Below are 17914 nucleotides of genomic sequence, written 5' to 3' on the forward strand. Positions count from 1 at the left end.
CTTGCTGCTCTCACAGTGAAACCTGCTTGTATCACTATCCCACTGCACCTTTGCCTCAGTTACCTCAGCTTGTGATCTCTATTTAGGTCAAAACTGTATCTCAAATAATGGTGCTTTGGCCAGGAGCTCTAGACATCACTCTAACAATGAAGCCTGAAACGTCTTTATGAATCCAATTTGCTGGGTCTGCTTCTGCTTGTGAAAAATGACCAGTTTATGAGAGAGACACCTGCTCACCTCAATACTAGGTGTCTTGCTGCAGGGACTTACATGCTGTGACACAGCAACATTCACACAATTCACCAGATCAGTGCTGATTTTTAGGTAGGAGCTGGTAAGAAACCAGAAGGAAGGAGTTACAAGGAAGAAACAGGGATAGGAACGTTCATCCAAAACAAAGAGGTGGAGACTGGGATGATTCTGTTCCCTCCATTCTGAGGACAGGCTTGAGTACCACGCACTGCATAGCCTAACAAGCCTGAGCCCACGAGCAAGGTGGGATTTCTCTTCCCATTTCTAAATTACAGTAGCATTTTTAGTTAGAGGGGTGTCCCAAGTTCTGCAGTAGGATGATACCTCTTAGACACAAGTGTGTGCTGACTTCCAGGCCTGCAGGAATAGAATGAACCCCTCTGCTAGAACAGAAAAAAATGGTGCAGCTAACAAGAAACATCAGGGGATTAGACACTCTCTACCCTTTAATGGCTTTAGGATAGCATTGTGCCATCTCCCCTGTTCTCACAGAGTCTCCATGCTGGTCTTGTGGCAAGAACTGCACTTTTCCAAGAGAAGGACCTGCTGTTGCAACTAGTGCTTTCCAAGGCTCAATGCCCATATGCTCATGCTGAAGAACAAGCAGCATTGTTCTGTCAGTGGGATCAGAAGCAGGGTCTCTGCTGATCCTGGATGGTCAGAAGTCAAGTGCTCCAATCCAGTGGTAGCAGCAATGTTCAGTGTGGGAGCTGTTAAACTTTTCAGACCGGCAGAAGTACGTGCTCGATATCAAGTGTACCCATAGCTTGCAGCTGGGTGCATACAGCTGTCCTGGCACTAAAGCATCACAGTTTACTGTGAGCGAACTCCAGTGCAGTATTCAGGGCTCCCTGCATGCCTTTGGCATTCCCACTGCCCTTAGCAACGATGGGAGAGCCTCCTGCCTTGCCTCCCATCTGCGTACACACAGCCATGGCCCAGTCAGCAGCAGAGAACGTGGGAAGGCAGTTCTGGGGAAGAGACACAGAAAAGTCATTTGGACTGTGGAGCACTTTGAAGTGTGAATAAAGAAAGTAACAACACCTTCTCCTCACCCAGCCTGGGCACTCACTATCCTGAGGCAGTCAGGACTGTGAGGATGACAAAGGCTGAGCTTACATGTTAATGCTGTGTCTTGCCCTTGGGCAAACATGACCTGGAGAATCCAGGGATACCTACGCCCAGCAGAGACTGAAAGCACATCTGGTCCCAGTAGGGTCATCTCAAGTCCCGTCCCTGTGTGATTAACCACCAACTCTGGGCAGAATCCCAGGAAAAGCCTCAAGCAGGACTTGCAGAGCAGTGGGTCCAATGTCCCTTTGCAGGCAGGTTCCCCATGTCTCTACCAAGGTTCTGCTTACCTTGGACACCTGACAGGCACAGAGCACCTCCCCGGAAGCCTGAGGGCTGAGCAGCAGGACTGATGTGTCAGGAGACTTGTCACACAGCTGATTCACTACCTTCATTAGGATCTAGAAAATACAGGGAGAAGGTGGGTCAGGCTACAGCAAAGGAGACTGGTATCCAGCAGAAAATGTGCCCAGCAATTCCTTCTTACTGTTTGCAGCATCTGAGGTACCGCTGGGCCAACAAGGAATGTGGATTACTCACAGAGAGGGAATCAGCTGGGACAGTATCAATGATGACAGGTTGGTTGCAATGTTTTGCTAGCAGGCTTTGCGCCTTCTTTTCAGCCTGGAGGGAGAAACACACAGCACTTTGAAGGGCTACAGGTGGTACAGGGTGGGCTGGATGGGGACATATGCATGCAACAAATATATGAAGAGAATGCAAGTGCTGCTCAGTAGGACAGAAGGGAGATGTATGACTGCAGAATTCAGACTGGCAGACTGAAATCTTCATGTGGAGACCTGTACAGCCCTCTTTCCTTGAAATCAAGCATAGATGAACCCCTGGCAAAAGTGGTATAGACAGTGACCCATTCAGTCTCCAGCCTCTCCTGGACCTATACACCACCACACGTCTCAGGAAGGCTTCTGTGGCAAGGTGCTTCTACTTGTAAGAAAGAGATAGTTCTTGCTGAAATCTCTTAAGTCACCAATAAGCATTTCCAAAGGGCTTTTAATGTAAATTGTCAGAATACAAACACATGAGGGAAGCCACAGCAATATTCACACAGCTGTGAGAAAGGCTCTGTCCTGCCACCAGTGTGCTGTTGCCACAGTACCTGCTGCAGCTCCAGTTTCTTGATGGCTGTGTTGGCCGTTCGCTGTAGCGCTTTGAGGATGGCCTGTAGTTCTTTCCTTTGCCACTGGGGCACTGCAGTGCTGGACACTACCTGCAAGACAATTTCCTGTGTAAGAACATTAAACTGTACCTCTAGACGTAAACTGCCAGTTCTCTGGGAGGTCAGGCTGGAGCCTGGCCTGTTTTCAGACTTTCCTACAGCCCATGTGATCAGGCCAGCCAGCCACTGTGGTAAGTAGCTTTCTTTTTCAGCTGGCCATCTACAACAGAGGCACCTGGGCACTGGTAAAAATCCCGCAATACCAGGTAGCAATTTGCATTTGCTATTGACCATGGTAACACGTGAATCTGGTAGGGAAAAAGTCATGTGCCTCAAGTGCATAAAGCCCACACCAGGATCTTTCTGTTGGGGAGCGTAGTCCTTACTTTGGTCAGCTGGCCCACTTCTTTAGAGAGGTTCTGCATCTCAGAAATAGAGGTGCTCCTCTGCTTCATTCGTAGGGAGAGAGAGTCCACTTCCATAGCCAAGCACTGGCCTACTTCCCGAGCCTGGAGAGATAGAAGGAATGCAAACTTGAAATGTAGCAGTAGAAAAAATGAGCAGGAATGGAGAAAGTAGGGAGGCAGCAGGGTCATAAACACTGAAGTGCTGCTCAGGATCCAGTGGAAAGACACCTATAGATGTTTTAAGAATGACTGTTCCCACAAGACTCTGAAATAGAACGTTCTGCTCCAGATTTGCAACCATCACTAGATGGTTACACCCCAGGGACCAAGCTATCAAGCATTTATGTTTCCTCACTATCTTGCACCAAATCATGATTTCATTGAGATAAAACTGGGGAGCTCCATCTGCATCTTAGAACTATTAGCAAATGTGATCTTGAAACTACTGACTGAAGAAACAAACACTAAAACTAAAAGAAACTTTATTATCTGTTCAAGCACCTTTCCTCAGTTCATCTATCTTGTTATATTTCTTATTGCTTTCCCCAACAACAATGCTACCATTAATAGAAAAAAAAAAAAAAAAGCTATTACAGGCTTTTCTCATCAGTGACAATCCTTCTGGTTTGGAGCATTTCCTCCTGCCAGATCTCTGTGCCCATGATTGTCCTGTAAGACTTTAGACCAGGACAGCAGAGAGTATGTAAGAAAAGCTGTAAAAACTGAGGACTGCTCTGCCTAGCTAGGGTATACAACCCTTGTTCCAAGTCATTCCCTCATGCCTCCAGACATCCCTTGGATGTTAACACATCCACAGCACTCCTCTTGGAGGCTTCTCCAGGTCAGCATTTCCAGCAAAGCATGCAGATGTGCCCTGCAGCTTTCTGTTCTTCTGCACAAACAAAAGCCTCACTGGGACACAAATGCACAGGGGACAGCCAGATAAAAAGCAACAGATTTGCAGGGGTGGGCTTTGCCTTTAGTCTTTCCAGTTCCACTGACTATGAGTCACTCTCCTCTGACTGCAGCCTTAAAGGAAATGAACAAGCTTGTGGGGCACCCGACACTTCCAGGTATTAAAGGACAGAGTGATCTCACAAATACAATAGTAGGTTGCTTATTTTTTATACAGACCCAGCCAGACCAGAACCACAGCTTAGCAAGAAAAAGACTAAAGAAAAGAAGCAAAAGGGCTGTAAGAATGAGGCCATAAAGTGCAAATCCAACTGTGATAAGCAGGAGGTGAAGCCAATGCACAAAGGATCACAGCTTTAAGTGTCTACCCAGGGACTGAAATTTATAGACCAGAGGCTTTCTGATATTTTGTGCCAAATTTTTATCTTGGAAAAGTAGGTCTGGTGGAAGAATGAAGGTCAAGGAGACAGAAGACTAGGATGGGGGTAAAAGAGATAAATAGTGAGGTACAGCAGCAGAGCTGAGTCCAAGGGTGAAGGACGAAGCCAGATCAAGCACAGCAGGGAGGCTCCAACCAAAGCTGTAGGGAGCTAATTGTCTATAATCAACCTACAAAGTTTGGTCCTTCTGGCATTGCCTTGACATGGCAGAAATCTCAGTTCCCCCTTTCTTACCTGTTTGGCTTGACTCCCTGTCACTGCAATGACACGGCTAATCCCTTTAACAAGCTGACGCTCACTGATGATGGCCAGATCTTCCACAGATCCTGTTTGTAGAAGGTGCCTAAAAAGTCAGTAGAGAACAGGAAATAAAACAAGTTACTCTCTAGAAACAGAATTCAGTAAGCCTGCTTTCTTTTTAAGGAAGTCTGAAGTCCAGGAGCCCCTTCCCCATCCCAATAGCTTGAATCCTTTCCCATCCCTAAAATCCTGATGGCACCCTGTCAGGCAAGAGACAGCGGCATTGAGGCTACTCCACAGGAACGTCTGTGCTACCTGCCCAGCAGGGTTCTGTCAATGGTGCATAATAGCCAAGTTCTGCCTTCCTTTCCTCTCCTCTCCTTTCTCTCAGCAGTGGGATAAACTGGGATTTTTCTCTTCTACTCAGCTGCTACTAAACCTTGTAGAAAGTAATCTTATGCTCCAACTCCACCACTTTCTTGTCAGGCCGGCTCACAGCCTGGCCAGTAGACTCGATTCACAGGATAGTTCTGCAGTCTTCAGGGCTCTGACAACTTCCCCTTTCCTTCTTGGTTATTTAACACTGGATATGAAAACTATGGTGTCTCAGGTACTGTTACCACAAGTAATCATTTCAGACAGCTTCACAAAAATTTTGATCATCTCTATTCCCATGCAGTTTCTTGTCCCACTACTCCTACAAGAATGATCTCATGGCTAGAAAATTGCTCATTCTCAGCTCTATCTGCTCAAAGGCCAATTTGTTCCTGGCTGTTCTTTTTTTCAGCACTGTCCTAAGACTGATTAACTCTTCTTCTACTCCCATTAATGCTAAAAGCAGAAGAGGGTGAAGATAATTAATTAAAATAATCAGAGCAGTCTCAAGTTTGCACAACTATCATGGAGTCTCCAGTTGGGTCCCCAGCCCTCCTGCATTCCCAAAGGCAAAGCACTGGTGTGACAGGCCACACACACCTTTCCCACACCCTGCTGGTGACCTGTGGCTTCTAGATTGGTTTCAGACTATGAAGTAAGGAAAATGCTTTGCATTTCTTTAAAGTTTGCTCACCCTGGGACTTCCAAAGCTTCACAACTAACCCATCTTGTCCTCACAACACCTTCCCAGTGAGGAAACTTAGTTTCACAAGGACAGGGAGTTGAGCTTGCAATGACGTCTATAACCTCAGCCACCAGTGCCTCAAAACATGCCTTCTCACTGCAAATAAAAGTCACTTACGTCCCACAGCAGAGCTCCACAGAGGTCTGCATTGCAGCCTCGGAGTCACGGGTCAGCACACTCTCCACAGGGACCCCCAGAGACACTATCCTCACTGGATCTGGATACCCCTGACAGAGGAGACAGGGATCAGCAGCTCACAACATGGTCCTTTAGGGGCACTTACAGACTAACTACATGGCTTCAGGTGTCTCCCTCATTTTTCCCCTATTCTAGAATAGCCCCAGAGTCAGGGGCAGCACTTCTCCCCCACAACCAGCCACCATGGGGAGAAAGAAACAGTTGGGTGACACTGTAGGCTTTTGGTCCAAAGGAATGAGCAGAAAGCCTCTGCATCACCAGCCTCCATGTTTTACAACACAGTGTCCTGAGATCTCATCTCTGTCCCATTTTTCCTTTCTCAGTTTTAGGAGTCAATTCCCTTGCAGAAACACGTTGAGTCGACATCTCTTGTGTCCCAGATGATTCCTGCTGAAGGAGAAGGCTCATAAAGATGTGTGCTGCTATCCAGTCATACCTCATCCATTGCACGGAGTCCCTGAACTCTTTTTGCCAGCATGAGGGGGACCTCAGCCATGTGCACAACCTCATTTCTTTTGATCATATCCTGGACCACTTGCTCCACTTGCTGCAGCTGCTCCACAGTCACAGGGCCCTGAGGAAGTAAATCAGCCACCTTCAGGAGAAGCCTCCTGAGAGGAACAGAATTAAGGAGGAGAAGTGGGGCAGGGCTGCCGGGCGACTCAGCTTGGGCACACCACTCTTCCCCTGTGTCTCCTCTACTTGTAAAAGGGAACTGGGAGCATCATGGCCCTCCCATCCCCTCCTCCCATGAGGGATTAAGGATTTTTAATACAAGAACATCATCCAAAGCCTTCAGGAGAGATACTGCAATGAGTGACAGGTTACCAGGGCCAGCACTCAGCCTGACCAGACAGCTTTCAGTTCCCAAATACTCTTACCTGGATGTCCACACCAGACATGTGTCACAGCCAAGTACCATCTCTCAAAGTCCCCTTTACACTATTTCATGTTAGTCCCACGACCACTGGCCTTGCTAAGTGTTTTCCTTCTGATGCCCATTCATCCCCTCAGCAAGCTCTGCTCAGGATCAGGTCAATGCAAAGCAGACCCCATCACATCCAGAGGGCCAAGCTTCATCACTCAGACAGAAAGTGACCCATCTCTAAAGGAGTCATTATGGTGAGAGGTGAAAAATCCCTGGAGAGAAGGCCAGTAGTGGAATGTTGGTACTGCTGAGAGCAAGGAAACTGAATTTCAGAGTCACCTTGGTATCGAAGTCGAAGCGCAGCCGCTCTGCCGTCACATGGGACCCGCGCTGCTCCGTGCTGTCACCCAGGACATGCCGGAGCGCGAAGTTCAGCAGGTGGGTAGCGGTGTGGTTGGTCATGCAGGCCAGACGCTGGGCCTGAAAGCACAGACAGGGTGTTGGCAGGAGTGCTGGTTCTCCACAGCTCAGGGGAGCAGGGGATGGCATGAAGAGATAAGGGAAAGGCTGCATGTGAAGGGATGGGAGAAGATGGGGGAAAAACAATGGGTAGTACAGCCGTCAGATTAATTATGTCACAGGGAAGATCTGAGTTCTTTTCCTATGGGATCACCTCTGCAAAAAAGCAAAGGGCAGGCTGCATACTTTTGGACAGACCAATGGCTCACAGAAAATTACAGAGTCATTTGTAATGTTTCCCTCTCACTGCACATTACAATGAGTAATAGTCTCAAGAATACAAGGGACAAAGATCTGCTGTGCCCAGGCTACTCAGGACATCACAAGGAAAGGGCAGTGAGTTATCACCTCATCCACAAAGAGCTGCACTTGGTCACCAACACGCAGGGTTTCCACAGCAGTGACCGCATGGATCACGTAGCCACCACAGAGATGAACTGACTCTATAGGGAAGAGTACATCCTGAGCAAAGAGACAGAAGGATGAGTTAGGACACAGGGAAAAATCCAAATACCTGTGCTAGGTATCTGCTTGATCCAGCTGGGAAACACAATATCCATTGATCCCTAAAAGACAGTGATCGGGTGGAAAAAGTAGAGAGAAGCTTGCTGCAAATGTAACCAGAATGCCTCAGACCTTCCTTGCACCCAGCCACTCTTTGCACAACATGCTGAGGCTGCCAGCTTGCAGTGGAGGGGCAGTAACACCACTCATGCTGATGAATTTTCTTAACAAGGATGCTTGTTCATGAGAAAATGGACAGCATTTGCCAAGGCACCTGTCTCAGGCATCCAAGGTGCCAATTCTGCCTCTCTGGGCTGGCAACAGAAACTAGATGCCCACTTCAGCTTGGGGAGAAGTGCTGAGCAAGGCACTATCACATTCTGCAAGGCTAAAAAGGCAGAATCAATGCCCGGGGTGATTATCAAGAGCTGGAATGTGGGAAGGAGAAAAAGCTCCACCTGTGTAACTTTCCATAAGAGAGTCAAAACTCTCCCTCTGGCAAGGCTGAAAGAACATGCTGCAGAAGTAGAGGTCCTTCTTGGTGTTCTTGGGAGCGATAAGAAATTTTCCGCTGGGTCTCAGATTGGGCACTGCTTGCAGTTGTCCAGGACTGGCCAGAGACAAGTTACTCAGCTCATGGACTCTGATCATTGACTGCCCTCTCTCAGCATTATACCCCCAGCTGGCAAGAATGCAGCCCATTGAAGGGAGATCTAAGAAGTCTGACAGTCTTCCCCAGTAAGATGAAATTGCAAAGAAGAGACAACCAGAGCAGCAAGTACACCTCTGTAAAGTTACTGCTGCTTTTGCCTCACCACACCAACCCTGATGCAAAGCCAAGGGAACCGTCATGAATCAGCATCTCGCAAATTAACAGAGTAAAACAGCTCATCACTTGGGGAACTCTGCCTGGCTTCAGTAATGGCAGCCTTGGGTTAGGCAGCAAAGGGCCTTACCTGCTGTCCTAAACGTATCATGTAGCCTTGGTCAGAGTCTTGCCCGCCCTGCTCCGCATAAAAGTTAGTCCTGTCCAAGATGACACCACAACGTTGCCCTGCCCCAACCTCCTTCTGGAGACACTGATCTCTGTACAGCATCAGGACAGTGGCCTGGCATGGGCTGAACTCTGTCAGGGGGAAGAAGACGGCAACAATTAGTGCATACACCCTGTTAGATTGCAACAGGAAAGGAGGGATCACTTCCCCATGCCAACCCTGCCAACACCCAGGCTATACGAAAAGCTGGCACTTTGCCTTGGTAGGAGGGGAACAGCAACTGGCAGAAAGGATGAAGGATCTGTTGACTGGAACTAAGTCACCCCTCACTTAACTAATGACAGAACTGCTGAGTAGCAGCTACACAGGCAGGGACACCCAATCTGGCTCCACATGAGCCTGGCAGAAGAAAATGTGGCACAGACATCTGCATCTTGCTCTATGGCAAGCTTGGCAAACCTGCCTTTTATGAAGAGATGACAGACATGGTGGACAAGGGACAGCACAGATGTTACCTTCCTTGATGCAGCGAGCTTCTAACATACTCTCCTGTAGGTTCCTTGAAGCCAAATTTGGGCAATACGGACTGGAGAGGTGGACCATAAGGTGGGTGTGTAAATGGCTGGGCAGCTGGCCCCACAGCAGTTCAATGTTCAACTAATATTCAGTTACTAGTAGAGCTACCTTGTGGCTTATATTAGGGCCAACACCATTTAACATCTTCATTAATGACTATCCATGACAAGGTGGGATGTACCCATATCCTACTTGTGTATGGCAATGACTTGGCAGGCCCTGGCTGATACACTGAAGAACTGGGCTGCTCTTCTAAGGCATCTCAGCAGGCTACAGAAATGGACTGGTAGAAATCTTGGGGTCCTCGGGATCAAGCTGGGCACAAGCCAGCAAGGTGCCCTTGCAGCAAGGAAGACTGCCTACCTGCTGGGCTGTATGAACATAAACATAACCAGCAGGTCAAAGAAAGAGGTTATTCATCCCTATTTAGCAGTTATGAGACTACATTTAGAGTACAGGAAATTCTGGCTGTATGTAAAGAAAAAAACTTTTCACACTAAAAGTAATAAAGAACAGGGAACAGAGAAGCTGTGGGATCTCTGTCCTTAAAGATACTGAAAACTTAAATGGACAAAGCTCTGAGCAACCTGATCTGACTGTGAAGCTGATGTTCCTTTTACCAAGAAATTGGACTTCCAGAGATCCCCTTCAACCTGTATTATTACATGATTTAGAGGTTGAGGAGGTGGGACAGTTCTAGCTTGGAGATTTCAGCCAATGTCACTGCTGGGTTTTTCCTCCATTGTGCTCTTGCTGTAGTATTTATAGCTCGAATTGCCTCACTTTCTGCTTAGTGTGGACTGCCACCAGCACACTAGGTAAGAGGGAGCTGGTTGTGCACGGCTATCTCTAATTGTCTGTGACAGCCACACCACCTCTTGCTCTCTGTGGTTTATCTTCACGCTTTCCCTAGAGCATCAGCAACCTCAGTTAACCTAAATAATAAAGAGCCTGTGCTGGCATCTAGTGGCCTGCCACGGAAATAGCAAGGGCACGGTTTCAGACAACTACCTAATCCCTTTGCGTAACTATCCTTTATTCTCCCGAGCACACACACCCACAAGCCTAATTGCTGGAGACAGATTCATCTCTAGAAGAAATCAACAGTCCCTTCTTCACCACTGCACGCAGTGGTGCCAACCCAGAGCTCACAGCCTTGACACCAGCCCAAAGGCTTCCTAGAGCCTTAGCACTAAGAGAAGCACCTACTTTGGGATGAGGTGCAGGGGCAGGGAGAAGTTGCACTAGCAAGGTGGACAAGTCTGGACCACAACAGACACGTTCTGCATGTGTGAGGGTCAAGTAGTAAAAGTAGACTTGAGAGGGACCCCAGTGGCCTCAGGCAGAACCTGCCTTACAGGTGGGGCCTGGTCACCTACCGTACTGCCCGTGCTGCCCGAGCGTGTAGGCGTACTTCGGGGAGTCATCCGTGGCCGGCACGTTGCTGCTCCGCAGCTGAGCCAGTGAGTGCACATCAAGGTGTGTGTTTGTGTCCTCTGGCTGCGCTGCCTGTGGGCCACCAGCCTTCCGCTGCAGCAGAGCACAGGAACAGTTAGATGGGAGACATTGGGGGGGCACACGAAACAGTAACTAGTGCTACAGTCTAGGAACAACTTTTCACCCTTTGTGGAAAAGGCTTGTTTAGATCCAGGCTGATGGAGGCTACTGCTAAACCAACTCCATTCCTTCAGACCTCACAAGCACTCAATACCACTCTGTGCTGGCCTTGAGCCAGGCCATAAGCGACAGCTAACACAACCTCCCTGGCACAGCTCGCTGTGTAGCTGTGAAACTTCCAGGCCATCAAAGCTCAGGAGAGTAAGGCCTTGAACCAATTACTGCACAGGTGGGTGGGCAGTGCAAGTCTTCCAGCACTACAGAGCCCAAGGATATTTTGTAAACTCTTCATAAATAATTTCCTGCTTGGCTCTCAAAGCTGGCTCTCCTTTGTGAGAGAAGCTGGACTACATGTAGACTTACACAGCAACACTAAATAATTCTCTTATAACCTTCACTCTAGCATTATAACATACTTCTACCAATCTGAAGAAAATCACCAGCCAATACTTCTCATTCCCACACTCATAAGCAAAGGCACTGTGATGACACTGCTATTTCAGAATCCTTCAGTGAGAAGCCATGTGGCCCTATGGTGCATCCAAAGACACTCAGCAGTGAAAGGGATTCTACTTCCATGCTCACAGGAGAGCAAGAAAGCTTTGAATTCTTCTGATACAGTGAGTCTCCCTCTTACCTTTGCATCATCCAGGGCAAGTTTGCTAAAGGCAGCTGAATCCAAACTGATTCCCTTTTCTTCAAGCATCAAGTCAATCAGATCCAGAGGGAATCCTAAATTCCCATAGAGAGACCAGGCTACTTCAGCTGTAAGACAAAAAGGACAGGAACTCTGTGTGAATACAGAAAGCAAAGGCTTCTCAAGATTTGGATGGGACCAATCTAGTGTGTGCCTTGGTAACTGGATTCACCTGTGTTGTGTGCAGCTGCACTGGTAATGGGAAAGAGACACCATGCCATTCTTGTATGGGATTGAATATTGATGATGTTCCACAGCCCCATTCCTGTTGAAATTCAGCGCAGCACATCTAGGCAGGCAGCCACACTGGCTGGGTTCTGTGCTGCTCCTTTCAGCTGTGTCTTTTAAGGACCTAGTTATCAGTCAATATAGCAGCAAGGGAATGTTTCTAACTTTCCTGGTGCCCCGTTTGTTGTAAGAACAAAGTACTAGAAAACAACTGCAATCTGGAGAAAGGAGCAACATCTGCTCCACTGCCTGGGGCTAGGAAGTCACAAAAGATATCTGGGGGAGGCAGACATTCACCAGTTTTGACTGCAATGCATGTAAAGACCTGGAGCAAACTATCTCTAAATGCAGCTTGTCAGAGGGAGACTGACCTGGGAAATTTGTGGAGGGTTCCATCTGCTGCACTGTCCGCTCAATGATGCGCCTCCCACGCTCGAGGGAGGACAGAAACATGGCCTCGTTCTCATTGATGATATCCATGATCTGCCCAAGGATCACAAGAAGGGTTAGCCACAACACTTCGGGGAGTTCCCCCGCTCAGCTCAGCCCTGCTCAGTCAGCTCAAAGCAAATCAACCAGACTTTTTGTTCTGCAAGTATCCATCACAACGTCTCCAATACACTATTAAACAGTGCCAAAGTCATTGTGCGTCCTGTCACCACTCCTGTCAAGGAAATACTGGCCATACACCTGGGGAAGGCTTTAAGTTGACAAATGGTCTCTGTCAGACATTCATGTCTGTGACCCAATTACAACTCTATGTCTGGAACAGCCAGAGAAGTTGCCTGTCATAGCTGCTGTCAGCAGAAGCAACTCAGTTCTAGCCTTAAATTACCAATCCACTTTAAAAAAAGGGTACCCAGGCTAGGACAGGCTGTTCTTGCACTCAACAAAAGAACTTCTGTAGCTTTTTTAGAGCAACAGCTGCCTTACGCCAGGACATGAAGTCCCTGGTAAGGATCTAGTTGAGCTCCCACACAAAAATCTGCCACAGATACTTCTTGTGCCCAGCACATTTCAGCCCACCCACAAGAACGTGGTTATGGAGGAGGCTATGCAAACTCTTCCAGTTAAGTCCCAAGGAAGGGCTGACTGCTGCCCCTGAGAGCAGTGCCTCATAAAGACAGTGAGATGGAGGTTCCTCTCCAGGGGATTCCACATTGCTCACCTGGTCTGCATTCTTCGTCAGCTCTGGATAAGCATCTCCCTGTGGAGTGAACCTCAGTTAGTGGTAACATCCTCAGCATCATCCTCGGGGAATCTCAGAGCATGCCACAAACATAGAGTTCTCAGGCAGATGAGTGTGAAGGCAGCCCCAGCGCAGAGAAGGAATCACACATGGACCATCTCCTGCCTATCTCCCTGTGACTGGCCTCTGCTAATCCCTGCACAGCATCCCTTGGCAAACCCATCTGTTCACAATAGGAAGATCACAATAGGAAAAAAGCATTGTCTTTGAAGATGCTGTTAGTACTAACAGAGATCAATTTCATATGGCTTTCTCCAGATACAACACCTTGGAAGTCACTGCCCTAGGAAACAGCAATGTGCACTCGCATAAACTTACATGTTACAGCTTGGGCTGACCGTACCAAAGGTCACACTAGGCCCCCCCCCCCCCATCACAAATGATCAGGGGACAAAAGATTTTTACTGCTGCAATTCATAGCATCAACTACACATCCTCCTGGAGCGCCTTCACATCCAATATTGTCTCCTGACAGTGTGCAGGAAAGGGACATGGGGGCTGAATAGGACACGTGTGATAATCTTTTTACCCTAAGGCAGCTGTTTTACTCACCAGCACTTCCACTACAGTAGGCACCAGGGAGGCCAGGAGCCCAGGTGGAGCCTGAAGGACTTCAGAGCAAAAGCGGACAGCCCTGCGCAGGATACGGCGCAGCACCAGTCTGAAAACAGGGCAGGATTCGTCAGGCAGCCATGTGAGCAGCTCCCACAGCCAGCATCCCCCAGATCCTCTGGTCTGATTCATCAACACAGGACAGCTGCTCCCCACATTCTACACCCATCCAAGGATGAGTCTGCAGATTGGAACCCTTTCCATGCTCTCACCTTCCTGCCTTCCCAAAGCTCATACACTCCCTATCTTGGGCCCGCAAGAGAACCTTTCCCCTGGCTGTCCATATTCCTTTCTAGACCTCACTCCCTCCACCCCACGCCATTTCTTCATGTCCTTACTCTGCTCCAGAGAAGCCTGGGTAGATGCCATCAGTGATGCACACACACAAAGTGCGCACGTGATCTGCCACCACACGGTACGCCATGTTCACGCGCCCAACATCAGCAGCCCCAACCAGACCCTGGTATCTGGGTGCCCCACAGCTCTAAAAGAGAATGTAGGAATATAAATCAGCAGAAATTAATGGATGCAGAAGAAGTTTCAATGCAAGAGGCAGCCATTCCCACTTGACATCAAGTTTCTCGACTACTTCTGAACCTCATGCATCTAGATGTACTTATTAAATCCTTCTATAGCATTATAAACCAAGACTTCTATACCTAACACAGGTCAGCCAATGCCTTGGCACTGAGAAATTTAAGAAATTTTGGAGGAAAAATGGATCAGCAATGCCAGTAATCCAGCAGATCTCCAACCTGAAATTCTCCCCAGTTTTTCTAAAATGTTGCTCTGGACCTGGCCAGACATAATCTCCTCTCAAGACATAACCATCTCAAAATATGGCATGTAGAGAAGACTGTACTATGGTACCAGGCAAGCAGTCTGCATTCAAGGATCTTTTGCTGAGCTGTGACTCTGAACAGAAGCACCATCACCTTGTGAATGGCATCCAAGATGGGAGTGAAGAGATCTGTGTCATAGTTGGAGCGTTTGTTCTGCAGAACTGTCACCAGCCTTTCCAGACCCATTCCTGTATCCACATGGTGCTGTGGCAAGGGAAGCAGATTCCCCTCGGCCTCTCTGTCAGCCAGGCAGGAAAAATAAAAGGCAAAAGAGAAGCAACTGTCAGTTAATGGAAAAAACCAAAAGGAGCAGGTAAACCAAAGAGAATGGGAGAGTGACAGGGGATGGAAACAGTGGGAGACCCAGCAAAAGGAAGCACAGGAACAAGATTACCAACAGCCTGCCTTGGCATTGTCAAACAGCCAGGATCTGACCATCAAACAGTCAGGATAGGCTGTAATGTAAGGAAAAAGGCCTTCCCTGACAGGGCCAAAGGCCTTCTCTTCCTTCTGCAAGTTTCTCTGGGCTGCTGCAAATCTCCAGAGACCTCTGGAATGCAGCAGTTAAGGGAGAACAGACAGCAAAGGTTGAAGGAGGACAGGGCAAATAAAGTGAAGCAGACCAATAGCCACATTGGAACATCACCCCAGCTTCCCTCTTGCTTCTGGAAAGCAGTGAGATGTCTGAGAGTATACATATATAATTCTGGAGTCAGACAAGGGGGAAAGGCTCTGGAGTTCAGACAAGATGCCTGGTACCTGCTGTACTGCATGAAGACCAAGTTCCAGATCTCCACTACATCAGGGCTGCCCTGGTTCACCAGTGCTGCAGCATTTCTGCCACCACCCACATGGTCATAGTGGATCTCTGTGCATGGACCACAGGGACCTGTGTCCCCCATCTCCCAGAAGTTGTCCTTCAACGGGAAAGGAAGCACGTGACTGGAAGGCACCCTGGAAAGGCAAACACAGGTGGCAGCACTGAGGCATACACACAAAGCACACAGTAGCCTAGATCACACAGAAAGTTGGAAGGGAGGAATACTTTCTTCCCCGCACAGACTCAATAAGCAAACATATTAGAATTTCCCCTGCTTCTGTTCCCACATAATTACTCTCCTTAGCAAGAACAAAACCAGACAGGTTTTGCCTAGAACAACTGGCAAACACAGCCGGGCCCCTGCTGACGGAGACACGCTCTCCACTGGGTCTGTGAAGCACCTTCCTCCTTGGAGCAGAGGCAAGACCTGATCACAGCTGACAAGGCTGTACACCAACAGAGCTGGCTGCCTTGGGTTCAAAGCCCACACAGAGCCTGGAACAAGCTTCCAAAGCACAACAGTGCTCTGTAATGGCTTCACCCTCTCACTAGCAATCGCTAGCTTTCAGAGGACATGCTCTCCACAACTCACGATGTAGAGAAAGCAAAAAGATACTTCACACAGGCCAGCCAGTGTTAGGCATATAGTTCCACCAGTGATACCACCTGAGAATGAGCTTAAAGGTCAAGTGTCCTAGTCAGAGCCCAAACTAGAAACAAAATAAGTTTAAAACTTTAGGCCCTTACATCAACTAAGGATTACGTGGGAAACTGAGGAGACCGAAATGTCAGCACTTGCTGGTCAGAACCTTTCTTGAACACACTTACCCGAGGCGGAGCCATACATCCCTGCACTCCTCATCTGCACTCAGCCCCAACGTGGGGTCTCCACCAAAATAGGTGACATAGAGACGATCTCTGGGGATCTCGTAGACCTCTGTCAAGAGCTCCCAGGCCATGCTACATGCCTCCTCCTGAGCAGGTAGGGAACAAAAATGAAGCATTGTAAGCCAGGACGCATAGTGATGCAGGGAGGCTCTTCAGAATGGGAGTGGAACACCAAAGAAATTAATTTCAGCTTCTCTCTCCCTTGCCAATCTTCAGGCTTATTTCAAAGAGCAGGATGAGGGTGAGGAGAGTGAGAGAGCTCTCTGCTGCCTGCGAAAAGCTAACATTCCTAAATTGTTGGGAGACCTCTAGGAGCACAGCGCTATTTACTTCTATGTGTTTACCAGCAGAGTTCCATGGATTTTTTTCTTTCCAAGGAAAAAATATACTCAGTAAGAAAAAGTGGCATCCTTTATCCTTCTTCCCTTATCAAACTTTCTAGTAATAAGCATCAAATACACTGGCAAACTCTTTTCAACATATTAAATGCTCTACACCGGCATTCTCACAGAGAACTTTGATTTGTATGTGTTGTTCGCAGCTTGGACAGGCTGAGTGCTTTGAGAGTCTGGAGGGCACGTTTAGTCAGAGCCCACCAGCTGACCACTTCTGCTCCAGGCCATAGAGCTCCCAAGGAATAATAAGGAGCTTACCAAAATATCTTCTGCTGACAGTCCTATAGCACAATTCCGAAAGAAAGGCCATGTTTTCCCCTGGAGAGGGTTTCCTCCTATCACCTCACCTTAAAGTAATCTCCAAAGGACCAGTTCCCCAACATCTCAAAGAACGTGTGATGGTAAGTATCTCGGCCCACATCCTCCAGATCGTTGTGTTTCCCTCCGGCACGCACGCACTTCTGGCTGTTCACCACCCGTCGGTGCTGCGCCAGCTCGCTCCGGGGGTGCACCGTGCCCAGGAAAATGGGCTTGAACTGGAAATGAGAGACACCTGCTATTGCTAGATGCCACCCAGAGCGGGGGGGGCTATGCCTGACGCTCTTGAAACATAGACACAGAATGGGTCAGGTTGGAAGGGACCACCGTGGTGGGTCATCTGGTCCAACCTCTCTGTTTAAACAGAGCATATGGCACAGGACTGTATCCTGGCAGTTCCTGAATATCCCCAGTAAGGCACTGGGGGGTCGCGAGAGGCGACCAGGAGGGCAGCGGCGCGGTCAGCGCAGAGCACCACCGGACACCTCCGTGACAGGGGGCAGCGGAGGCGGGCCGCGCTCTTCTGGAGACCTCAGGGAGCCGGAGGCGGGGACGTGCGGGGACGGGGCGCGCCGGGAGCACCTGGTTCATGCCCGCATTGACGAAGAGGAGCCGCGGGTCGCCGCGGGGCCGCACGGGGGCCGAGGGCAGGCGGCGGTGGCCGTGGCGCTCCTGGAAGAAGCGCAAGAAGGCGGCGCGGACCTGCCCCGCCGGCGGGCAGCCAGCAGCGCCGCGGCGGGGGCCACGGGGCCAGCGCCACGGCACCGCCAGCAGCAGCCGCCGCCGCAGCCGCCCGGCCGCAGCCATGGTGGGGGATGGCCGCGCCGGGGAGCCCGGAAGGGGCGGCGCGGGGGCGGCGCCGGAGGGGCGGGACACGGCGGAGCGCGGCGGGACTGCGGGGGAAGCACCGTGGGATAATGGGATAGGGCCAGCGGTCCCAGGGGCTCCCGGGGCGCACGCGCGGGG

General features: G+C 49.2%; 1 protein-coding gene across 1 annotated transcript; it reads right to left on the reverse strand.

The window, feature by feature from the left end:
- Positions 1 to 672: 672 nt before the first annotated feature.
- On the reverse strand, positions 673 to 17755 carry AARS2 (alanyl-tRNA synthetase 2, mitochondrial). The gene is made up of 22 exons (XM_027887646.1): positions 17531 to 17755; positions 16978 to 17166; positions 16176 to 16321; positions 15287 to 15481; positions 14621 to 14765; positions 14024 to 14169; positions 13626 to 13734; positions 12993 to 13031; positions 12196 to 12307; positions 11537 to 11664; positions 10662 to 10812; positions 8668 to 8837; positions 7556 to 7669; positions 7028 to 7168; positions 6257 to 6394; positions 5740 to 5849; positions 4497 to 4605; positions 2887 to 3009; positions 2441 to 2551; positions 1864 to 1947; positions 1614 to 1724; positions 673 to 1223 (listed from the first exon to the last, which is right to left on the reverse strand). The coding sequence occupies exons 1-22, from the start codon at positions 17753 to 17755 to the stop codon at positions 1059 to 1061; spliced, it is 2961 nt and encodes a 986-aa protein (XP_027743447.1). The 3' UTR covers positions 673 to 1058.
- Between the last annotated feature and the right edge of the window lie 159 nt (positions 17756 to 17914).

This window comes from Empidonax traillii, unplaced genomic scaffold (genome assembly GCF_003031625.1).
Source record: "Empidonax traillii isolate 1590-97213 ecotype Southwest subspecies unplaced genomic scaffold, ASM303162v1 scaffold218:size1087226, whole genome shotgun sequence".
NCBI classification, from domain to species: Eukaryota; Metazoa; Chordata; class Aves; order Passeriformes; family Tyrannidae; genus Empidonax; species Empidonax traillii.